General features: G+C 39.8%; 1 protein-coding gene across 1 annotated transcript in view; it reads left to right on the top strand.

Annotated features, from left to right (window-relative positions):
- Positions 1-26235, top strand: part of EEIG2 (EEIG family member 2) — an 82619-nt gene that overhangs the window by 52338 nt on the left and 4046 nt on the right. Inside the window, exons 4-10 of the mRNA XM_002686161.6 lie at positions 33-149; positions 4490-4536; positions 14946-15049; positions 18603-18698; positions 18787-18976; positions 19079-19206; positions 20422-20491. Coding sequence (XP_002686207.1) covers positions 33-149; positions 4490-4536; positions 14946-15049; positions 18603-18698; positions 18787-18976; positions 19079-19206; positions 20422-20491 — 752 coding nt within the window. The remainder of the gene's footprint in view (positions 1-32; positions 150-4489; positions 4537-14945; positions 15050-18602; positions 18699-18786; positions 18977-19078; positions 19207-20421; positions 20492-26235) is intronic.

Here is a 26235-nt window from a genome sequence, read left to right as displayed (position 1 = left end):
CTCTATTAATATAATTCTCTTTCTTTTCATAGCTGGGCTTTGCAGATCTAAACCTGGCAGAGTTTGCTGGATCAGGAAATACCACTCGTCGTTGTTTACTGGAAGGCTATGATACCAAAAATACAAGACAGGACAATTCCATTCTTAAAGTAAGCACATTTCCAGATTTACATGTTCAACAAATGAGATTCTCTGCCTTTAAATAATCATAGGTGTATATTGTCAGGCTTCTCAGGTGGCTCAGGGGTAAAGAACTCTCTGCGTTTGATTACCTGTGTCGGGAAGATCCCCAGGAGCAGGAAATGGCAACCCACTCCAGTATTTTTGCCTGGGAAATCCAATGGACAGAGGAACCAGGTGGGCTACAGCCCAGAGTCGCAAAGAGTTGGACATGACTTAGCGACTAAACAACAACAAACAATGTAAGGTCAAGATGGGAATCAGTACTAGGATCATAAGCTGGCCACACCACTAAAATGCACAGCACCTAGGAGGAAAAAACAGTCCAAATTACAGAAGCACTGAAAAGGAACAGATGTTCACCTTCATGATCCTAAGGTGTTTCTCTTTGGTGCTGAGAACATTCAGGGAAGAATACATACAACCACTACAGCATGAGAGCTTACTGAGCAGAAGGAGCATCATAAATGAACGCCTTACAATGTTTCCAGCTCCCAAAAGGTGATTGCCAGCACAGCTGTGGTGGGCACATAGAAGTCACTGGGTTCTCTCACAAGTGAAGTGACAGGTGGAACTCACTTTGGACATCTGCCCTACTGTTTCCAAGTACCTTCAGAAGCTCTATACCCTGGGGAACCCAGAGGGAAGACACACTTCCGAGAGTTGGTGCCAGTATTAAATGAGACCAGTGGAGAAAATGTTTGAAAAGTACTTGGATCTAGTAAAACTCACTGGATGAAACTTTTGCTGTATTTTAGTTAGGTTTACCTGACTAAATTCGGTGAGTTACCGAATGATAAGAAAGGAAAATAATCCTGAGTAAAACTAAATAGTCTGAAGTTAGCAGACAAAGAATTACCTATACTTGACAGTTTTCAAACTCACTTAGCCTGGCACATAATAGATTCTCAAATCATGACTGTTGTTAAGGTTATTGTTGTTATTACCATTATCACTGGTATTTCCAGAAGAACATAATAAGATCCTATGGCTGATTTTTTTAAATTAATTATTTAAATTGGAGGCGAATTACTTTACCATATTGTAATGATTTTTGCCATACATTGACATGAATCAGCCATGAGTGTACATCTGTCCCCCATCCTGAACCCCACTCCCACCTCCCTCCCCATCCCATCCCTCAGGGTCATCCCAGTGCACAGCCCTGAGCTCCCTGTCTCATGCATTGAACCTGGACTGGTGATTTGCTTCACATATGGTAATATACATGTTTCAGTGCTATTCTTGCAAATCATCCCACCCTCTCCTTCTCCCACAGAGTCCAAAAGTCTGTTCTTTACATCTGTGTCTCTTTTGCTGTCTCGCATATAGGGTCATCATTACCATCTTTCTAAATTCCATATATATGTGTTAATATACTGTATTGGTCTTTTTTTTTTTTCTTCACTCTGTGTAATAGGCTCCAGTTTCATCCACCTCATTAGAACTGATTCAAATGCATTCCTTTTAATAGCTGAGTAATATTCCATTGTGTATATATACCAAAACTTTCTTACCCATTCATCTGCCAATGGACATCTAGGTGCAATGAACATTGGGGTGCACCTGTCTCTTTCAGTTCTGGTTTCCTCAGTGTGTATGCCCAGCAGTGGGATTGCTGAGTTGTATAGCAGTTCTGTTTCCAATTTTTTAAGGAATCTCCACATTGTTCTCCATAGTGGCTATACTAGTTTGCATTCCCATCAACTGTGTAAGAGGGTTCTCCACACCCTCTCCAGCACTTATTGTTTTTAGACTTTTTGATAGCAGTATGGCTGATTCTTAAAAGGCAGTCAGCAACTAGAGAATAGCATTTCAAAAAGCATTAGCAAAGCTTTAAGTTCTGGTCCAACAAAACACAAAAACACTATTTCCAAATAATAGTACTCTAGGTATTCATTCCTTCATTGTTTTAGCTTTCAGCCAGAATTTGAGTAGCCACAGGCTTAGGGAGCTTAGGGAACATAATTACAGCCACGTAGCAGGAGGGTGGATTATGACATCAGGGCTCTGTGTTTGTTCTTAGACCTCTGGAGCCCTGTGTAAGCACTTCAGCTCTGCCCCACTGTTTCCTCCTCTATAAAAGGGGAATTTCAATAGTTGCCCCAGGGGGGCTGATCCTGAGGTCTGAAAGAGTTACTGTATGTGATTTTGCCAACACTCTCTAGTTGTATGAAATAGAAATCCCTTAGGTTAGCTCCTATAAAAGAGAGCTTTAGGTCAAATGCAGGGACATTTCACAGAGCCCTAGGATGGGAAGTTACAACCAGACCTGAACTTCCAGGAACTGAAGGACCTTTCTAGGGACTGTTCTTGGCTCTCTGCATTATAATTTCTGTCTGCAGACCAGCTTCCTGTGCTTACTCACAGCCTCCCTGCCTTCCTAAGAATGTCAGCTGCTAAGTGGCGTTGGCTTGCTATGATGTCAGCAAAATATGGGACGTGGAGGAGGCTATTTTTAGAGACCTTGTCTGAAAGGTCTTGGCCTGGTACGTTTCCCAAAATGTGTTTGCAATAGTAGCCTCATGGTACGCTTCAGGACAGGATGGATGTTCAACAAGATGCTAACTCCTCCTTTCCAGAAAGTGGCAAGAACATTAGTTTAAGTCACTTAGTACCTTGAAAGAGAAGCTGATCCAGCTGGTAGTAGACAGGGACTTTGAATACTTTTAAATTTTTATAGCTTTATTGAGCTATGATTCACTTGCCATACATTTCACCCAGTTAAAGTACACAATTGAATGGTTTTTAGTGTATTCAAAGGTGTGTCCAACTATTGCCATAATCAGTTTTAGAACATCTTCATTACCCCAAAAAAGAAACCTCATATGTGCTCAGTAGCAGTCACTTCCCACTTTACCCCAACTCTCTGCCCTTCCCCACAGCCCTCAGCAATCACTAGCCTACTCTCTCTCTGGATTTGCCTATTCTGAACATTTCATATAAATGGGATTATAGAATAGGTAGTATTTTGTGTCTGGCTTCTTTGAACTTAACATAATGTTTTTCAAAGTTCAGCCATGCTGTAGTATGTATCAGTACTGTGCTCCTTTTTATAGCTAAGTAATACTCCATTGTATGGCTATACCACATTTTGTTTATCGGTTAATGGTCCTTCACTTTTTTAGCTGTTATGAACAGTGCTGCTATGGGCATTCATATACAAGTTTTAGTGTAGGCATATGTTTTCTTTTCTCTTGGGCATACATTCAAGAGTATATATGCTTGGAACAGAATTCTTGGGTCACATGGTAACTCTGCTTTTAACTTTTTGCAGAACTACCTGACTTTTTCAAGTGGCTGAAACATTTTACATTCCCATCAGCAGAGTATATGGGAGTCCAGATTTCTCCAAATATTGAGCCCTTTTATTCTTTAGCTTCTTAGAATGGGGAACTTCATAGATGACCCTGTGCATTTCATATTTCAGATGCTGCTAATAGGCATGTGGAGACTTGGATTAAGCATTTAGTCTTCAGGATAAACTTGTACAGAGATCCTCCAGAGGAAATGCCTTTACTCTTGGTGAAAAGCATTGAATAGCTTGGAGTGTCGGGAAGTCAGATATTTCTAAGCCTCACATAATGTACAAGCTTTATAAAATAATTGCTGCTGAATAAAATTTTTTTTAAAGTACATTAATGCATTCATTCTGGTGCAAAGCTAGAGCAAAGGCCAGAAGCATTCTTCTCTTAGCAGGCTACCAACAGGCACCCCTAGAAGCATCATATGGCAAATGTGTTGGAGGAAAACATTCTAGACACTTAAACAACACAGGAATCTGGGAGGAAAGACATATAAAACAGACCAGAACAGCACAGAGGATAATTACTGGTGAAACCCTTGCCTTTTTTTTCTAAGAATTTTTTTTTACATGGATCATTTTTGAAATCTTTATTGAATTTGATACAGTATCATTTCTGTTTTGTTTTGGTTTTTTGGCCGCAAAGTCTGTGGGATCCTAGCTCCCCAACTAGGGATTGAACCCTCACTCCTTGTATTGGAAGGTGAAGTCTTAGCCACTGGACCTCTAGGGAAGTTCCGTGAAGTCTATGCTTTTCATTTCTATCTTTTCCACTCTTATTTTTGCAGTTACAAAGTTTTGAATGCTAAAAATTAGTTTTAACCCATGTCTGTATAAAGCAGCAATTCAATATTGGATATAACCCAATTCAGTAATCATTGTATTTAATACTTTCTAAAACAGGCAGTAGTGGATTAGGTACTGTGGAAGGTGCATAGATTAACAGAATGTGGCTTTTCCTCTTGAGATTTTTATAATTATGCTGTTTCTTTTTCTCATGTTTAGGTTTGGATTAGTATGCAACTGATGTCTGGTGACCCATGTTTCAAAACGTAAGTTGGTGCTCAGTAAATGAGTTATTTGTCTGAAAGTATAACAGTCATATATTTATTTACATTTGCACGTTCATATTTTGTAGTGTCCGTAGACTAATACCATTGAAGGAATAGTTCCTCTTTTAGAAGACTGACCTGAACCTCATAGAAGTTACTCTTAATTCTTACCAAACAAACTCTCCACTTTCTAAATTAATTAAGCTATGGGTTTTTTGTCATCTTCAGGCTTTGGGTGAAATTATTACAAGGCAGAATTTTTAATCTGACCTCTGTGAACTTATCATTTCTTCAGTAAATACCTAATAGGTGCAATGTGCTAAGCCCTAATCTAGACACTAGACACACAGCAGTGAAAAAAAATAGATCAAGTCCCTGACATCTTAGAGCTTATAGTCTAAGAGGGAAAACAGACAATAAATGAACAAGTAAATATATGATATAAAGATGGCAATGAGTATTTTGAAGAAACATAGAGCAGGGTAGGAGGGCCATGGTGAGGAGAAGCATTGCTGTTTTATATATTATCTACCTGGTTAGGGTGATATTTGAGCAGAGCCCTGAGGGAGGTGGGAAGCATGCCATGCAGATATTTGGGGAAAGAGCATTTGAGACAGCAGTGACAAGGACAAAGGCCTTGAGATAGAAGTGTGTTTGGCAGGTTCAAGTAACTTCCAGGAGACCAGTATGTCTAGGACAGACTGAATGAAGAATATGATGATAGGAGATGAGACCAGATGATAAAGGTCTTGTAAGCCATTATAAATAATGGTCTCATAGGCCACTTATAATCTGAGTGAGATAAAAGGCTACTGGAGTGTTTAAAACAGAGGAGTAAAAATCATCAGACTTTTGGCTACTAGGTAGAGAATAGACAATTTGTGGGACCAGCAAAGGGGCCAAAGGTAGAAACAGGTACATGAGTTAGGAGGCTGTTTCAGAATTCAAGGCTTGGGGCCTGAGTAACTAGGAGAATGGTAGACACTTACTGAAATGAGAGTGCCTACAAGAGGAGCAAGTTGGGAGCTTGGATGTTGGACGTGTTAAGCGTGAGACCCCTATTGAACATCCAGCCAGGCTTTCTGAGTAGGCAGTTAGGTTTATCACTACAGCGTCCAGTAGGGAGGCCCAGACTAGAGATACAATTCAGAAATCATCATATCATCAGTACATAAATACTAATTAAAGCCATGAGCTTCGATTAAATGACCTAGAGGAAATGAGTTTAGAGAAAGAAAAGGACCACAGACTAAGGTATGGGACTCTCCTGCCTGTTAGAGGCTGGGGAGGTAGGGAAGCCCCAGCAAAGTAGCAACCAGACAGACAGGAAGCAGGAGGCAATGGAGAGTACTGTCCTGAAACCAAGTGACGAGCATGTAGGAAAAAGGAGGGAATAATCGGCTGTGTCCCACACTACTGAAGTAGGTCAAGGAAGATGAGGGCTGAGAATTGATTACTGGTGACTCTGACAAGCACTGGTGGAGTGCGTTTAGACTACAGCCACACTGGAGAGGTTAAAGAAAGTTTTGGAAGAGAAACACTGGAGATAGTATAAACAATTCTTTTGAGGATTTTTGCTGCGAAAAAGGAACAGAAAAAAATGGGGTCCTAAATAAAAGCAATGTGGAGTTAAGGGCAGGTTTCTGTTTGGTTTCTTTTTTAAAGATGGGAGATAGCGCAGTACACTTGTATCCTGACATGAATAGTCCAGTAGACAAGGAGAAACATGGTTCTGAAGAGAGAAAGGACAATTGCTAGAATAGTGTCCTTGGATTATCAAGAGGGATCAAAGCAGAGAATATGGCTACAGATGCAGATATATGAGAAGTGGAAACATACAAAAGTAACTATCAAATTATTCCCGATTTCCTAATGATATAGGAAACAAGGTAATCATTGTTTACCTTGATGGGAAACAAGGATGGGAAAGATGGAGGTGGTGTTTGAGGAAAGAAGAAAATACATGTAAAAGTCTTTTCAGGGAGTAGGAGAGTGAACTGAATGGGAAAAGGCAGTAGGATGCCTGTTAGCAATCTTAAAAACACTTTATAATTAAAAATGAAAGTTAACCAGATAGCATTTAGATATCTGAGAAAAATATGTTTAGAAAAGTAAACAATTACTTCACTATGCATCAACTTCATGTTTTTAATATTAACATCCATATAGTTCTCTACTTATATCTAAAGATGAATAAAAATATATATATATATATATATATATATATATAGGTTGGAAAGATCCCCTGGAGAAGAAAATGGCAACTGACTCCAGTATTTCTTGCCTGGAAATTTCCATGGACAGAGGAGCCTGGCAGGCTATAGTCCATGGGCTTGCAAAGAATCAGACACAGCTGAGCATACACACACCATGTCGTGCCATACATATTTTATAAAGATGAAAATATATACAGAGTGCATCAGGCAAAATGCCAGGCTGGATGAGTCACAAGGTGGAATCAAGATTGCTGTGAGAAATATCAATAATCTCAGATATGCAGATGACACCACCCTTATGGCAGAAAGCGAAGAGGAACTCAAGAGCCCCTGATGAAGGTAAAAGAGGAAATTGAAAAAGCTGGCTTAAAACTCAACATTCAAAAAGCTAAGATCATGGCATCCAGTCCCATCATTTCATGGTATATAGATGGGGAAACAATGGAACCAGTGACAGACTTTCTTTTCTTGGTCTCCAAAATCACTGCAGATGGTGACTGCAGCCATGAAATTAAAAGACACTTGCTTCTTAGAAGAAAAACTATGACAAACCTAGACAGCATATTTAAAAGCAGAGACATTACTTTACCAACTAAGGTCCGTATGGTCAATACTTTTTCTAGTAGTCATGTATGGATGTGAGAGTTGGACCAGAAAGAATGCTGAGCACCAAAGAATTGATGCTTTTGAACTGTGGTGTTGGAGAAGACTCTTGAGAGTCCCTTGGACTGCAAGGAGATCAAAGCAGTCAATCCTAATGGAAATCAATCCTGAATATTCATTGGAAGGACTGATGCTGAAGCTGAAGCTCCAATACTTTGGCCACCTGATGCAAAGAGCAGACTTGTTAGAAAGACTTGTTAGCAGACTCTGATGCTGGGAAGGATTGAAGGCAGGAGGAGAAGGGACGACAGAGGATGAGATGGTTGGATGGCATCACCAATTCAATGGACATGAGTTTGAGCAAGCTCCAGCAGATGGTGAAGGACAGGGAAGTCTGGTGGGCTACAGTCCATGGGGTTGCAAAGAGTCAGACATGACTGAGCGACTGAACAGCAACAACAACACAAATCAGTTCTTGATTAAAATTATGCATTTTCCAGTAATTTAGCCTTCCTATTCTTTTTTTTCCCAAATGATAATTTCCTGGCTTCTTTGCTTATTTACTGCTCTTTGGGGACTAAACAATTTTTGGTTTCTTAGGTAACAATATGTTTTCCCAGTGTAATCAGTTTAGAGTGAAATGAGAAAAAGAACAGCAAAATTTAGTAGAAGAAAATACATTCATTATTCTTTCTTAGGAGCTTTTTAATGGCTGTTCCCTTTCTGGCCCTTTCTCTGCCATTTCACCTATTTGTGAAACTCAAGTACTGAAGAGGTCCAAAATAGATCATCTTATATTCTGTATTATCTCCACAAATGTAATTCTGGTAATCTAGAGTTTATAGAGAAAGACTTTCATGACTCACTAGAATAAACAAACTTTACCTAATCCTAAGATACATAAAAGTATTTCTCAGAAGACTCAAACCCCTAATATATGTTTTCCCTTTGAGTATCTAAAATTGTGCAACTGTCTATGAAAAAGGAGCCACTGTAACACATCCATGTACTTCTTATATTGAATATGGATTGAATTGAAAAATGTTTGAACTCCTGATGAGAAAAGTGAGTTATTTTTACCAGGTTTTATTTCAGTGTATATCAAATATGTAAAATGACAGTACTTCAGAGCTGAAACAAGTGTTGGAAATTGTCTGGTGACTTTTTTTCCCAGAATACCTATCCACAGAAATCCTTGGCACAAATATATTAGGAGTCCCCTATATATCATTTTCCTGTTGAGGGGAAAAAGATATAGTACCTTACTACCCCTGAAGTTGCTAAGAGAGCGTCATGAAGCCAGTTTTAAAAGTATGAGTATAATCCAAGTTCACTTTATACCAACGAGGACCCTAAGGCACAGAGCAGTTGAGAAACTTGACTATTTGTCTGCAGGACAAAGATATAAATAAGTTTGGGAGAGGGTCATTGTGCTATTCTATCTGCTTTTGTCTGTCTTTGAATTTTTATAAGTTTTCAAAAATCTACTAGAGAAATAAATGAGTATACAGATCCTTAGCACTCTGAGTTAAATTCTAGTTTTTATATTTCATGAGCAGAAGATCTGTGACTTAGATCAAACAGTTTTTCAGAAACAAATTGTATACTAAAGCCAGTACGTGTGAAGAAGACAGCTGGTAAATCAACCTCTAACCACTTGCCCTAAACTCCATTTTATAGTTCTCTGCTGCTGCTGCTAAGACACTTCTGTCATGTCCAACTCAGTGTGACCCCGTAGACGGCAACCCACCAGGCTCTCCTGTCCCTGGGATTCTCCAGGCAAGAACACTGGAGTGGGTTGCCATTTCCTTCTCCTATGCATGAAAGTGAAAAGTGAAAGTGAAGTCGCTCAGTCATATCCGACTCTTAGTGATCCCATGGACTGCAGCCTACCAGGCTCCTCCATCCATAGGATTTTCCAGGCAAGAGTACTGTAGTGGGGTGCCATTGCCTTCTCCTTTATAGTTCTCTACAACTCATCAAATATCCACCAGCTTTCATAAAAGAATGAAACTGACTCTGAAAAGTAAGCCAACCACTAATGCTGATGAAAAAGATACTTGGAGAGAGAAGTTGTATTGGCATTTAATGATTTGGTGGTACAGCAGATCTAGGGATGATGTAACCCTCTTGAATAGCTTAGGGCTTTAGAGCGTTCATATTCTAGAAGGAAGGCAGTTTTCCATTTCTCAAAATGATTTAATGAATATTAGTCTCCTAATTTATTTCTTGAAAGAACTCTATGATGTGATATTATTAACTTTGTAATGTCAGGACATGTCAGAGATTAAGGAACTAAGTTGTCCATGGCCCCAGGATTCACTGATTCAGTACATGTGTATTGATTGCCTACCATGTGCTAACCTTTACCAAACTCAGTTAAGACTAACCCCTTGCTCTGAAGAATTCACTATTTATATGGGCGACAGCCACACAACATAGGATATTATTGAGGCATAGAGGATGGAGTCCTTAACTCTTCTTCTTTGAAAGCCAGGAAAGTCTTCACTGAGGGCATGACACTGTGCTAAGTTTTAAAGAATGAATAGGAAAACCATGAAGCAGGGGAGGTAGGTAGAGACATTTCAGGAAGAGAAAACAGCTTGCATAAGTTTATAGCATTGTTACAGGGCATGGAGAGAATATTTTTGAAATACCAAGCAGGTAGTAGTGTCGTTTTAGGAGATCATTTTTCACATACTTTTAACATTGTTGTTGTTGGTTGGTTGGTGAGTCATGTCTGACTCTTCTGCAATCCCTTGGACTATAGCCTACCAGGCTCCTCTGTCTATAGAATTTTCCAGGATCTTCCTGATCCAGGGATCAAACCTGCATCTCCTGCATTGGCAGGTGGATTCTTTACCACTGAGCCACCAGGGAAGCCCACTCTTACATTACTTGAAATTCAGACACAACTGAGCAACTAAGCACACAAAATAATCCCATTCCTTTCATTCTGAAATTGAACTACATTAAACAATTTTTGATAAGAGATACAAAAACATTTTCAGAACAAAAGGGGTAATTTAGAATAAAAATGTGGCACATGATCAGCACTCAGTGATTATGGATTTAACACCACTGAGTTGTCTAGGGAGACTGAGATTTCAGATTCTAAATTTGCCTTAATGTCAGTCCCTATAGTTGATGAATTTTCGCCATAATGCCTAGTTGCCCCAGTATTAAAGCAGTTGGTACAGATGGCTGAAACTATCCAGGGTTGGGGGTCTTAAGATTTTTTGAGACTGCAGAACAAGTGGTGCCAAGTTGAAGGAATAGCTCAAAATATTATGGTTGTGAAGTCAGGCTGGACAGGAAGGAGCAGAGCCAGAGGGAGACTGATGGAGGGAGAAGGGTGAGAGTGTTGAAGGGTTGGAAAGCAGGTCCAAGAGGTAGAGGGGTGGAGACACTGCAAGCTGGCCACCTATGAAAGGCAAAACAAAGGATCTGGCTTTAAAAATACAAGAATTTAGATAGGCAGGCATGGGTCACCATCGGTGATTAGTGACTGTGGCTATACACTCCATTCTTGGTATTTATTTTACATATTATATAGTTTTTCCCACAGATTATTATGATACTGAATATTATTCCCTTGCCATACAATAAATTCTTATTGCTCACCTATTTTGTGTATATAATCATATGTATCTGTTAATCTCATACTCCTAATTTATCCCTCCCCTTCACCTTTGATAACCATAAATTTGTTTTCTATGTCTCTGTTTTGTATATAGATTCATTTTGTTTTATTGTTTTAGATTCCACATAAAAGTGATATCATCATGTTTGTGTTTCTGTATCTGTCTTCACTGAGTGTTATATTCTCCAGGTTCATCCATGTTGCTACAAGTGGCAATATTTCATTTTTTTTTGGTTGAGTGATATTCCATTGTATTTATGTACCATGTCTTCTTTAGCCAGTCATCTGTTGATGGGTACTTGTGTTGTTTCCATGTCTTGGCTAATGTAAATAAATAGTGCTGCTATGAACACTGGGGTGCTTATTATGTCAGAGAATGTTTTACCTATGTTCTCTTCTAGGAGTTTTATGACAGCATGTCTTACATTTAGGTCTTTAAAACATTTTGAGTTTATCTTTGTATGTGATGTGAGGGAGTGTTCTAATTTCATTGACTAACATATAGCTCCCCAGCATTCCCAAGACCACTTGTTGAAGGGTCTGTCTTTCCTCCATCATATATCCCTGCCTCCTTTGTCATAGGTGTAGGTGTGTGGGTTTATTTCTGGGCTCTTTGTTCTTTCATTAACCTATATGTCTGTTTTTGTGCCAGTACCACACTGTTTTGATTAATGTAACTTTGTAGTATGATCTAAAGTCTGGAAGTGTTACACCTCCACCTTTGTTCTTTTTCCTCAGGATTGCTTTGGCAATTTAGACTCTTTGTGGTTCCATATACATTTAAAGATTATTAATATTTGTTCTAGTTCTATGGAAAATACTATGGGTAATTTGATACAGATTGTTTTAAATCTGTAGATTGCTTTGGGTAGTATGGCCATTTTAACAATATTCTTCCAATCCAAGAGCATGGTATATCTTTCCATTTCTTTGAATCATCTTCAGTTTCCTTTATCAATGTTTTAGTTTTCAGTGAATAGTTCTTTCACTTCCTCGGTTAAGTTTATTTCTAGGTTTGTTTCTTTATTTTTTATCCAATTTTAAATTGGATTTTTTTTAGTTTTTTGTATTTCACTGTTAGTGTAAAACAGTGAGTTCTATATATTAATCTTGTATCCTGCTATCTTCTTGAATTCATTTGTTAGTTCTAATAGTTTTTTGTGGAGAGAGAGGCAAAACCTAAGATTCTAGTTTGGTGACTTTTGGATTGTGGTGGCATTCACAAAGGGACTATAAGAAGAAAACAGATTTGGGAAAAGAATATGAGTTGAATTGGACAAAAAATTGCAGGATAAATAGTTAGATATCCTAATAGAATATGCAGTTGTGGAATTTAGGAGACCCTGGAATAGGAATAATCTATCAATTAAATAGGTTTAATGCAAATCTTTCATGCAAAGATAGGCACAATAAAGGACAGAAATGGTATGGACCTAACAGAAGCAGAAGATATTAAGAAGAGGTGGCAAGAATACACAGAAGAACTATACAAAAAAGATCTTCATAACCCAGATAACCACAATGACGTGATCAATGGACTACAGCCAGACATCCTGAGATGCAAGTCAATTGGGCCTCAGGAAGCATCACTATGAACAAAGCTAGTGGAGGTGAGGGAATTCCAGTTGAGCTATTTCAAATCCTGAAAGATCATGCTGTTAAAGTGCTGCACTCAGTATGTCAGCAAATTTGGAAAACTCAGCAGTGGCCACAGGACTGGAAAAGGTCAGTTTTCATTCCAATCCTAAAGAAGGGAATGCCAAAGAATGTTCAAACTACCACACAATTGCACTCATCTCACATGCTAGCAAAATAATGCTCAAAATTCTCCAAGCCAGGCTTCAACAGTATGTGAACCATGAAATTCCAGATGTTCAAGCTGGATTTAGAAAAGGCAGAGGAACCAGAGATCAAATTACCAACAACCGTTGAATCATCAAAAAAGCAAGAGAGTTCCAGAAAAACATCTACTTCTGCTTTATTGACTACGACAAATCCTTTGACTCTGTGGATCACAACAAACTGGAAAATTCTTAAAGAGATGGGAATACCAGACCACCTTACCTGCCTCCTGAGAAATCTGTATGCAGGTCAAGAAGCAACACTTAGAACTGAACACGGAACAACAGACTATTTCCAAATCGGGAAAGGAGTACATCAAGGCTATGTATTGTCACCCTGCTTATTTAACTTCTATGCAGAGTACATCATGCAAAATGCCCGGCTGGATGAATCACAAGCTGGAATCAAGATTACTGGGAAAAATATCAATAACCTCAGATACGCAGATGACACAACCCTTATGGCAGAAAGCGAAGACGAACTAAAGAGCTTCTTGATAAAAGTGAAAGAGGAGAGTGAAAAAGTTGGCTTAAAACTCAACATTCAGAAAACTTAAGATCATGGCATCTGGTACCATCACTTCATAGCAAATAGATGGGGAAACAAAACAGTGAGAGACTTTATTTTTTGGGCTCCAAAATCACTGCAGATGGTGACTGCAGCCATGAAATTAAAGGACACTTGTTCCTTGGAAGAAAAGCTATGATCAACCTAGACAGCATATTAAAAAGCAGAGACATTACTTTGCCAACAAAGGTCCATCTAGTCAAAGCTATGGGTTTTTCCAGTATTCATGTATGGATGTGAGAGTTGGACCAGAAAGAAGGCTGAGCATTGAAGAATTGATGCTTTTGAACTGTGGTGTTGGAGAAGACTCCTGAGAGTCCCTTGGACTGCAAAGAGATCCCAACCAGTCTATCCTAAAGGAAATCAGTCCTGAATATTCATTGGAAAGACTGATGCTGAAGCTGAAGCTCCAATACTTTGGCCACCTGATGTGAAGTACTGGCTCATTTGAAAAGACCCTGATGCTGGGAAAGATTGAAGGCAGGAGGAGAAGGGGATAACAGAGCATGAGATGGTTGGATGGCATCACCGACTCAATGGACATGAGTTTGAGCAATCTCTGGAGCTGGTGATGGATAGGGAAGCCCGGCGTGCTACAATCCATGGGGTCACAGAGAGTTGGACGTGACTGAGCAACTGAAGTGAACTGAATGCAAATCTTAAATGTCTGTATACCCAAGGACCTAAATAGCATGAGAATTCCTGTGACACAGTAAGGTATTTAAGTTGCCACTTAATGGGTCAGCTTCATGATCTCCCTTCACCCACCTTCCTATTGTATTTCAGGTCACCAAGGGATAGTCTCTAGAGAGATGTGATTTTCCTCTAGATATCAACCTCAAAAGATTAAGAATGTTTTCTTTACCAAAAAAAAAAAAATTGTGCCTAGAAGTCAGTCTCGCCCCTCCCTGCTTCACAGCTTCTATATGGAGACAGGAGCCTTGAGTGAACGAATGAAACTATATTCATCGCCTACTCCCGAAGAATCCAGCCCCCAAAATCAATTGTAAACAACTAGGCTCTTTATTGACTCTCCCTCAAGCAGGTGGCCTGTGTACACAGAAGCAGATGGAAGATAAAACCATAGATAATTTAAGTAGATGGAGCCAACAAGAGATCTTAGCGTCGGAGGCGTGAGGTATCCCCTGCAGCCTCAGCTACAGAGGGGCTTGTGCCGCCACCTCCAGGGCACAGACACATCCCTGCCTGGCCTGAGAATCAAGCTGACAGTTGGAGTCCCTGCACCACACTCCTGGGAATACACCTCCTCTCTTTTCTCTGTGGAGGCAGTGTCCTTTCTGGTCTTACTTCTTTTGTCATGTAAAAAACTTTTTTCCCTCATGAATTTTAATCAAGTTTTGAGGAATGCGCGTACATTATTTTGTTAATTTTTGTCACTTTCATCCTCAAAGAGGCGACATTACCAGGCACCCTTACTGAGGCTGTGCACTGACTACGTAATCCATCCCTTAACAACATTTCAAACTTTCACATTCACCATCCGTCAAGTTCTGATCCTTGGGAATGTTTGTTTGCAGGCCTCCTTCTACATCAATGTGTATACCAATTGCTGGTGAATCTGAATCTCTGGAAGAAGACAGAAAAGGTGGAGAGACTCTCAAAATTCATCTTGGGATAGCAGGTATGGATGTGTCACTTAACTCATTTTCTAGTTTGTGAGTAATGGTACTACCCTAAAAGATTCCCAAAGCCCCTCCCAGATTTGTAATTCTGTGAGTATATATGACTTGAAATGAGCCAATAAGTATTAGCAGAGTTTTAATCATGCAATTTTTCTTTAAGCCAGTGCTTCATTTTGTCCAAAGGGTATGTCATGCTTTGATGAATTAAAAGCTCAATGTTGCAGTGATGCTCCCGGCCCCACCACTGTATGCCTCTGCTGCCCACAGATCCAATAGGACACTACAGGGGTGTGCACATTCCCATGGCTTCTGCCAGTCACCTTTCAGGTCATGCTTCTCTTCCACGAATCACGTGCCCTGTCAGTGGTTCCCAAATATTAGTGCACATCAGAATCACCTAGTGGGCTTGTTAAACCATAGATTGCTGACACTGCAGCCAGAGTTTCTGATTAAGTAAATCCAGATTGGAGCCTGAAAACTGCATGGCTAAGTTCCCAGGTGATGCTGCTGCTGGGATCACTTCTCCAGACAAACTCATAGTCAGAGGCTGCCCCCTCCAGTATAAAGCAGGTAAGGGGAATGTCAAGTTGGCTGGAGAAAAAGCACTCGTGAGCTTCCTTTTTTATCCCATGCCATGTGACCAGGGTTATTATTTGAAAGAAGAAGAAAGGTGTAGTGATACAATTAATGTTTTCAGCACTCCTTAGATTGCAAAGATAAGGTTTCTTATACGTAATGAGGATTATGATATTGCCTGATTGGAGATCAGTGAATTCTTTGTGACTTTTAACTCTCCTGTTAGCTCCTTCTCTTCAGTATTTAAACATTTGGAATTCTTTCTCATGTTGGAAACCAAACAGTCATCAGCCCTATATCATTCTCTATCGCCTGTTCCTCCTTGGGCTCATACTCTCCTCCTCCCTCCATGCCCACCATCTTTCTCTCACACTTTTCATAGCCAAATTTCTAGGAATAATATACTGCCCAATTATTCCTAAACACATAGGATTCTGACTTCTGTATTCTGCCCTCTCTTGATGATATCTCCAAGAATATGACTGTCAAATCTTGTGGGCATTTTTTCTGTTCTCATTTGAATAAATTGGCCATTTATTCTTTCTGGAAACTTTCTCTTCCTTTGGCTCCCTCTTCTCTTCTCTAACTTCTCAGAGGCTTCTCTATCTTCTTCCTCCTTCCTCTTAAAATATTGATGCTCACCGGGATTTGGTTCTCTCCATTCACCCCGCCCTGGGCAATGTCACTGTACCTTCAATTTAACTATCATGTAAATATGAGTGAGTGTGTTTGATTTACAAATCTGTGTTGCCTCCAAAACTTCATCCTGACTCCAGGCACATGTTTCCAAATGCTTTTTGGAAACATCCACTTCGTGTCACATTAGACTGAACCCCATCTGTTTAACTTTTTTCTCAGCAAGCCTCTAAGCTCCTCATGATCAGGTCTTAATTTATCTTTGGGTCAACAGCGTAATGGCCAGGGACACAGTAGAAATCTGTGACCAGTGGACGGGTGTCCTCAGGTGTCTTAAATTCCACGTGCCCGGCACACCTTCATAACTCTTCCGCCTGTGTTTGTGTTGCAGTTATCCTGGCACACACATCTAGTTAGTGATGAAGCACTGTCATTTGTGCCTGCTCAGCATGTCTCAGCTGAATTATTATGAAAATCTTTACTCCTTCACCTTCTATCCATCCTGCTGCCAAGGTGATCTTCCCAAAATGTCAATCTAGTCAAGTTACACCCTTGCTTGAAGCCATTGGATTATTTCCTTCCTTAAACTCATAGAGATAAGTCCTTCATTATCAGGTATCTGCTCATCTCTCTTTCCTTCAGTCATAGTTGGGTATATGCCAGCTTTACGGAACTATTTGCCTTTTTACAGACAAGGCATGCTTTTTCCCACCTAATCTAGCCAAGAAATTCCTATATATTGTTAAAAACCTGGGGTTAATCTCCAACAGAGCTCTTTCCCCCGTTACCACATAGTGTTCGATGTGTTTGTCCTTTGGAGCTCTTGATAGGTTCTTTTTGGTGCTTGTATTTTGGTACTTGGCACATGAAGCATATATTTTATTTATTTTGTACCCTTATATCTTGTACAGTATTGGGCATTGACCTGCTAAGAGCTTAATAAATATTTATTGAATGAACATATTTAGAAAACCAGTAAATGGATGAATTAAGATCTGAGCTAGCCCTAGGAGTAAAGTGTATAATTCTTGATATGAACCAACTCTTCATTCAGAATTTGCTGTACTGGGGCTTAGGACCACTGTCAAGCAGGACTAGGGATGCTGGTTTGCATCTGTACCTTACAGTCTGTCTAGAAATGAAAAACCCTTTGCAGAAGGTCCAGGCCACTCCAGTAGCTTACTTACTTGGCAGCATTTGTTGGCCCATCTGTGTTCAATATCATTTATAGAGCTGTTATAATTGTTATGTTACTCATTTGGGTTTTATTTTGCCTGTAAGTGAAAAACAGTTCTAGTTTTCAAATATTTCACCCTAATGAAAATGGCCACAGTTCTGCATTCTGTAGAAGAAGCCTAGTTCTGAAAATACACAGTTGGCATCTGGAATATGCACATTATTAGGGAAATAGCAGAAGTGGGTTTGACACTGCTTTTTTTGTACATTTACTTTGAAACTGAATACTATAATCAATTTCTGCAGAACCTTATTCTCAGTGGTATATCACATGCTGTGTTGTTTTAAACCATAGACATTTGTACAAATTATAGCCTAGCACTGACATCTCTAATGCAAAAGTCACAAAGTACTCTTTAGCCTCCTGTCGTGATAGATTCGGGAAGCAAGATTTCCTCAAACACCACACAAAATCCTGGCAATTCTGTGAGAATTCAGAAGAATCCATCTGACTCCCTTTTAAAAAAATATTTATTCTTTATTTGGCTGTGCCAGATCTTAGTTGTGGCATGTGGGATCTAGTTCCCTGACCAAGGATCAAACCTGGGCCCCCTGCATTGGGAGCATGGAGTCTCAGCCACTGGACCACCAGGAGTCATTTGACTCCTTTTTATCAGAGAAATACTAAATATAAAAACTGAAATGGTTTTATTTAAGATAGAATGCTATTAAATCTTATGAAAGGTAGCATAGCACTTTGGTAAACTGAGGTATTTAAATTCTTTGTACAGTATTTCTTACAGTTATTTACATTGTACTGATTTAAAGGAATTTCACTCGATAATGAATTTAGCAGCTTCTGAAATCTCTAAATTGGGCTTCCCTGGAGGCTCAGTGGCAAAGAATCCACCTGCAATGCAGGAGACCCAGGTTTGATCCCTGCGTCGGGAAGATCCAGTGGAGAAAGAAATGGTAATCCCACTCCAGTATTCTTGCCTGGAGAATCCTCTGGACAGAGGAGCCTGGCAGGCTACAGCCCATAGGGTCACAAAAGAGTTGGACATGACTTAGCGACTAAACAACAACAAAATCCATAGATTAGAATACATATAGACCATTGACTTGTTGACAATAAGAGTAACATCATGTTATGACGTATTGCAGATCTCTCAGCAAAGAGTGCCTCAGTTCCAGACGAACTTGGTGCCTGTGGACATTCTAGAACATCAAGCTATGCAAGCCAGCAATCGAAAGTGTCAGGTAGAGGCTAAGAGCGGTGCAGGGAGGGCAGTTTGGTTGCAGTGTATTTGATACTAGTGTTAACAACCAGAGTGATTTTCTCTGACAGGGTATAGCTCCTGCCACTCCCGGTCATCTAGTCTCTCTGAGCTCTGCCACAGAAGAAATACCTCAGTGGGAAGTACATCAACAGGAATTGAAAGTATTCTAGAGCCATGTGATGAAGTTGAGCAAAAGACAGCTGAACCAAGTCTTGATGTAGCAGATAAAGAAGATACAGCTTTAGAAATACTCAACAGGTATCATATTGGACTCACTTTAAATGGGGGGGAAAAAAAAAAAAACACTTTGATTTTAATGACATACTAAAGGGAGGAATTTTTTTTAAATTATTTTCAAAGATGCCCAGTGAAGCAAGATTCTGTAGAATCTCAGCTGAAGCGAGTTGATGATACCAGAGTGGATGCAGATGATATTGTGGAGAAAATATTACAGAGTCAAGACTTCAGCCTAGATTCCAGTGCAGAAGGTGTGTAGATAGCCATTAAGTATATGTAAATATGGACTTCTCATGTGGCGCTAGTGGTAAAGAACCTGCTTGCCAGTGCAGGAGATGTAAGAGATGTGGGTTCGATTCCTGGGTTGGTTGGGAAGATCCCCTGGAGAGGGGCATGGCAGTCCACTCCAGTATTCTTGCCTGGAAAAATCCCATGGACAGAGGAGCCTGGCAGGCCTATGGCCCATAGGGTCGCAAAGAGTTAGACATGACTGAGGCGACTTAGCACACATATATAGATATATGTGATCCAGGTTTGAATAATCCATGTGGTCAGTAGTGAATAGTCCGTACATCATGATACTGAGTGTTGCATATCTGTAAAATAAACTTCACACCCATTAAAAATCTGAAGATAACTGTATACCTTGGGCTTCCTGGGTGGCTCAGTGATAAAGAATCCACCTGTCAAGTAGAAGACATGAGTTCATTCCTTGGGTCAGGAAGATCCTCTGGAGGGGAAAACGGCAACCCACTCCAGTGTTCTTGCCTGGGAAATCCTGTGGACAGAGGAGCGTGGCAGGCTACAGTCCATGGAGGGCCGCAAAGAGTCAGACACAACTTTGTGACTAAACAACAACTTCATAATTTATTTGCTAATGGTATTAAATTTGGGAAAGAATTAATTTTAAAAATATCAATTTTTAAGAAAGCTCTTATTGTGCTTTTTAACTATGCATCAATATCTGCTTTATAATAGATACCTTCATCTGCTTTGTCATAATGGGGCATAAGTACCTCAGGTCACTGCTGCAGTTTGGGATGTTGGGTGGTAGTCCCTCATTCCTTCCGTAGCATTTTCACTGAAGCTGAAAATTTACACGCTACCAATTTGAAAAGTATAATTATTCATGCTGGTGTGACTAGAGAGCAGCTAACAATGGACTTAGTTTCATGATGTAACTGGTTGTGAAGAGAAATAATTAAACCCCACTTGAGGAAATTTGTAGGAACAGCTGTCTTCTTTACTCAGCCCTAAGAAAAATAGCTTACAGAAAGTTAATGAGAAGTAACTATTAGGATTTCTTTTAAACTGCCTGTTTTAAAACATGTGTGTAGCTCTTGTTTTAAGTTTTTATTTCTTTAACAAAACTGAAATGTAAAATGTTAATTTATTGTAATATGAATATTATCTGACAGTAATCTAATAATCATATGTATAACAAATATTGTCAATGTGTCTTGCAGAAGAAGGACTGAGGTTATTTGTGGGTCCTGGAGGAAGAACCACCTTCGGTAGTCGTCATCTTCCAAACAGGTATGTAGACCAAAGAGAATCTTACTAAAGAGTAGAATGACTTTTTATTTTAAATGCTCATGAGTGGAAGACGAACAAAGTTTGTATCAGATTGAGTCTAGAAAGCAAAGTATCAGTAGTTCCATGAGAAAAATTACAGCTCTTAGTGTAGCTTAGTTTTCCATATCCTGAGTATGTTTCCTTATCCTGAGTATGTATAAAATACAGTTTGCATTTTGTAAGTTTATTTGTTGATTTCCTTAGATGTGTTTTTAGAATGTATTAGTAGAGAACTGGTAGAGTATTGGGAGAATAAAATAAGTGAGCAGTTACCAGGGAGTATGTGGAAGACAAATATTCCTGGTGGTAGGAACAAATAGAAATAACTTACAGGCATGATAATTATAATATATAACTATATAATAGTGAATATATAATAATTATAGGTGGTACTTACTGAGCATTTATTAGTTATGTGCTGAGCACCATATATATATATTTCATTCAGGTCTTACCTTTTTCAATGCTCAAAAAAATACCATTATTAGTTTTTTAAAAGAGGGAAAAAAAGATAAAAAGAGGTTAAGGTAATTTACCCAAAGAAAGCCTTAAAGCTAGTAAGTGGTAAAACCAGGACTCACACCCATGTCTCTGTTGAGTCTAAAGCCCGTTCATTGTACTTAATCATTTTACCTTGCTGGCTCATGATTAATATAACCTATGTAAAGAATTGCCAGTGAACAGGTTTTTCTGAGGAGGTGGGGCATGTGAAATGGAGTTGTGAGACATGAGGCTGGGAAGTGTCTTGAAGACAGGTTATAAAGGGCCTCTGTTGCCATAACAGAATGTTTAACCTTCTTGTATACACTGGGGATCCACTGGTCATTCTTCAACAGAGAACTGGCAGATTGGCATTTTAGAAAAGTAACTGGCCATGATTTTGAAGGTAGATTGGAGCAAGCAGAGTCTAGTAGTAGAGAACAGGTAGAAGAATAAAATTTATAAGGACAGTGATATATGTATGGTAGAGAAAAATGTATTTCTGAATTAAAGAGACAAGTTCACATCCTAACCAATCACTTTCGGAGTAAACCATTTAACTTCAATTTAACTTAACTCTTGAAAAATGCGATCATATGCCTACTTCATGGAGTTGTTTTAAAATATAAATGGCATGATTATACTCACTAAGCCCTAGCTATTATTATTTTATTTTATTTTTTTACAATGCATCATTCTTTTTTTTTCTTTTTTTTTAATTTTATTTTATTTTTAAACTTTACATAATTGTATTAGTTTTGCCAAATATCAAAGACTATACTCACTAAGCCTTCACTGTATTATTTAGGAGGAGCAGCAAAAGACACAGTTACAACCAAAAGGACCCAGAATAATAAATGCTCAGAAGCATGGGCTGTCTCATTAGACTGCCCAGGGGCCACTATTGACTTGACAGTGTTAATAACCTCCCTGTAAGCCTCAGTTTCCTCACCTGTAAAATGGGGATGATAAATAAGTTACCTAACTCACAGGCTTTTTGTGAGGGTTAGATCATTGATGTAAAGTTGTTTAACACAGTACCTGGCACATAGAAAGCTCTCAATATATGCTAGCTATTTGTGTTGTTATGCAGAGAAAAGATAATTTCTAGTTGAGAAAGAATTTAGGCTTTAATTCTTTAAATTAAAGAATTCTTCTATTTCTTTAAAACCAAATATAAAGAGAACACTAGAATATTATCACTCAGTACACAAAAGCTTAAAGGGACCATTGGGGTTGAAGTAGGTTCATATTACATGCTGAAGAACATCAGGGACAGTGTGTCATGGTGAAAGGAGAATGGGCCAGAGTCAGGTATGGGTTCTGTTCCTGTGCATGCTCAGTCACTTCAGTCATGTCCGACTCTGCAGCCCCATGGACTGTAGCCTGCCAGGCTCTTCTGTCCATGGGGATTCTCCAGGCAAGAATAGTGTAGTGGTTGCCACTTCGTACTACAGGAAATATTCCCGACCCAGGGATCGACCCCGCATCTCTATGTCTCCTGCATTGGCAGGCGAATTCTTCACCACTAGCACCACTGTCCTGGCTTAGCCATGATTGCCCAGCTTAGCCTTAGTGATCTTGACATATTGCATCTCTCACTTGCTACCAAAAAGACAGCTGCATCCCTGGAAGAATAACACACACATCCCAACACACATGGGTTGCCTGGGTTAGGTTTAGTCCCAAGCTTCACCATTTATGAGCTGTGTGTCTTTGGAAAGTTACTTCACTTCCCTCTGCCTCAGTGTCCTCACATCTAAAATAGTGATGATAATACAACCAGCTTCATAAAAGTTATACTGTTTAAATGATATAAGACATGGTAATGCTTAGGACAAAATCTGGCATGCAGTAAGCCCTTTAGTACTCAATCAGTTCAGTTCAGTTGCTCAGTCGTGTCCGACTCTTTGTGACCCCCACGGTCAGGCTTCCCTGTCCATCACCAACTCCCAGAGGTTGCTCAAACTCATGTCCATTGAGTTGATGCCATCCAACCATCTCATCCTCTGTTGTCTCCTATTAATTAAAGGTCTGTCTTTCACAGTTACTATGGCAATTAATCTATTTACTGTCCAGCAAGTACTTGCACACATAGGTCTGTCCATAAATAGTGGGTATTCATCAGAGAAGCTAATGTGTTAGTGTTAGATATATTATGTAAGATAAACTAGTAGCACAGGATAAAACCAGAATCATTTACGTAGGACACAGAAGAGGCACAAGTGAACCAAAGTTCCAACAGGGAACCTGTGAGATTGAAGAGAACAGAGCAACAAGTGATAGAGACTTGGGGAGGACTGTCTGCAGTAATCCTTTATAAGTCTAGCAAATACAGCCTGGCTGGCTCAGAGCTGCTTACAGAACCCTGCATGCACCTTCCTGCTTGCCGTTAGGACATTTAATTTCTGTCAGGTAGTCTGTTTTCATTCCTCTGTGATTTATCCCTCATCTCTGACTGCTTTTACACTTTTCTCTTTATCACTGGTTTTTAGCACTTGGTTGTGATGTGCCTTGGTGTGTTTTTCTTTGTATGTATTCTACTTGGGGTTCATTGAGCCTCTTGAATCTGTGGGTTTACACTTTTCTTCAAAATTGGAAGTACTCCAGTCATTATTTTTCTCCACTTCTTCTGATACTCTGGACTTACAAATTCTAGCCTGTGGCATCCCTGAGCTCTGACATGATTCCTCCATTCTAAGAGACCACCTCACTGTATTGGGTTCTCCCTCCCGGCACTGTAGGCTTGGAGGATCCAAAAGGAAATATCTTCAGGCAGCATGCTGGGGCAGCTTGTCTGGCTTGCTTTCTTTCTTACCCTTATCTCAGGACCAGTCCCATGCTGCCTGTTGTCCAGTGTATGAAAACTGTTGTTCCATATATTCTATCCAGTTGTCTGGTTCCTATTATTCCATCACTTCGAGAAACAGAACCACTTTAGGACATCTGAAAGCCACTGTGTAGTGGCGCTTACTGGGGTTCCTTCAAATTCTGATTATCTGCAGACATGAAAGAGTGTTCACTGGTGTTCTGCTGAAGGTGTTCCTATTTCTTCTGTAGAATGAATCCATTAGAAGAGAAGTCTCTGAGCAAGAAACTGAGAACTCCAGTCAGTCCATGGTGGACTAGTAATCACCATTACTAGTGGTTACTACTACTTCCATTTTTTATAATTTTAAAATTTCCTCTTAAAATTCCATTAAGGGCAGAGACCAGTCATGGTAGTTACTTCTGGTCTTACTGATCTCTGGTATGCTCAGAGTGCTAAGACATGACTGAGCGACTTCACTTTCACTTTTCACTTTCATGCACTGGAGAAGGAAATGGCAACCCACTCCAGTGTTCTTGCCTGGAGAATCCCAGGGACGGGGGAGCCTGGTGGGCTGCCGTCTATGGGGTCGCACAGAGTGGGACATGACTGAAGCGACTTAGCAGCAGCAGCAGCAGCCCCTGTTATCTTGACCAGTGAGGAGATTGGAGCCTGGTGTTAACTTTGAGCAGTGATACCCTCCGTCCATACAACCCCACTTTAGCTTTCCTCCTACTTATTCAGGAGGGATAATGGAAAGGGTAGAAAGATCCTCATCCAAAAATAAATCCAGTGCCAACAAAAAGACACTGTTTACAGTGCTACAGAAAACCTTTATTAGGGGAGTTCGGGTGGGTTTTTTGTTTGTGTGTGTGTGTGTGTGTGTGTTTTGCTGCACCCCACAGCTTATAGGATCTTAGCTCCCCAACAGGGATTGAAATTGTACCCATGCCATCAGCAGAGTCCTAACCACTGGAGTGAGTATGTGTGGTCACAGCTCTGACTCTCTGACTTTCTGACTCTTTGTGACCCTGTGGACCGTAGCCTACCAGGCTCCTCTGTCCATGGAATTCTCCAAGCAAGAACACTGGAGTGGGTAGCCATTCCCTTCTCCAGGGGATCTTCCAGACCCAGGGATCAAACTTGCATCTCCTGCACTGGCAGCAGGTTCTTTACCAACTGCGCAACCTGGGAAGTCCGACCACTGGACCACCAGGGAATTCCTAGTTTGGGTGTTTTAAGTATCACCTGCCCTGGACTCCTGGCTTGGTACCTTTCGAAAAATGCTGTGCTTTCCTTCAGCACGCACACACAAACCTTATCCTAGACCAAGAAACAATAGAAGGAACATGCATATTTATTCCATTGTAACATAGGCCAAGGCACCAAGTGCATCAAAAATAGCAAAAAAAAAAAACAAAGAAAATCTGTTGATGAAGCCGTTAAGTATTTCTAAATACTTTTATTCACAAAGCTTGCAAATTTTAAGTCTTTTAGTATTCTCCATATTTCATTAATAGAGGTCAGATAGTACCTGGCATATTAGGGCAAAGGCTAAGCTGCTGTAATAAAGAGACTCCAAAATAAAATGGCTAGCCTGGAGGGACAAATTTGCCCCAGAAGTGATTCATTGATGCAGGTACCTCTGTTTTGTCCTTTACCATTCTCCTTAACCTGTGTTGTCAAAATTGCTACTCGTCCAAGGCGCAAGCAATTTCCCTTTAAGTAAGTGAGGAAGAAGTTGGCATGTCTCCGTTCATGTTCCCTGGGGGAAACTTAGTCACAAGGCCACACTTACAGACAAAAGAGTTTAGGAAATGTGCTCTCAAGCCAAGCAACCTGTACCTAGCTAAAACCATGGAAAGGGGGAGAGTAGATGTGGGAGACAACCAGCAGTCTGACAAACCAAGCTTGTAAAGAAATAAATCCCTCTTCAAGATCATTTTCCCCTTCAATCTGCATTTACATGGATATAATTTATAATATGGACCACTTACAAAGAGGACCACTTACAAAGATATTTGCGTTTGACTAAAATAAATTTTGCACTTCCACGTTAAGTATGTAAAGACACCACCACACTACTAATGCTACTAGAAACTGTCATGGGTTAACTCAATGCAAGATCTGAACCCAGTCAATATATTTCGGATTTATATATAAACATGTTTGCCACAGTATGTTGACACAGTAAGAATTTGGAAACATTTCTAGATTACATGGGAATAAGTATGAGGTGATCAGGGACCAGACTAATCCCAGTGCAGCAGTTAATAAACATTTAAGACTTTCTCTGTGATACCTATAAGCCTTGTGGATATCAAATCAAGTAGAAAATGTCTAATGCACTGTCTCTTTGGGGACAAGGTTAACTGGAACAATTTTAAACACTGCAGCTCACAAGTCTGAAGTTTTG

This window comes from Bos taurus, chromosome 3 (assembly GCF_002263795.3).
Source record: "Bos taurus isolate L1 Dominette 01449 registration number 42190680 breed Hereford chromosome 3, ARS-UCD2.0, whole genome shotgun sequence".
Classification (NCBI taxonomy): domain Eukaryota; kingdom Metazoa; phylum Chordata; class Mammalia; order Artiodactyla; family Bovidae; genus Bos; species Bos taurus.
The sequence above is the reverse complement of the archived record's forward strand: the minus strand, read 5'-3'. Positions and strand labels throughout refer to the sequence as shown.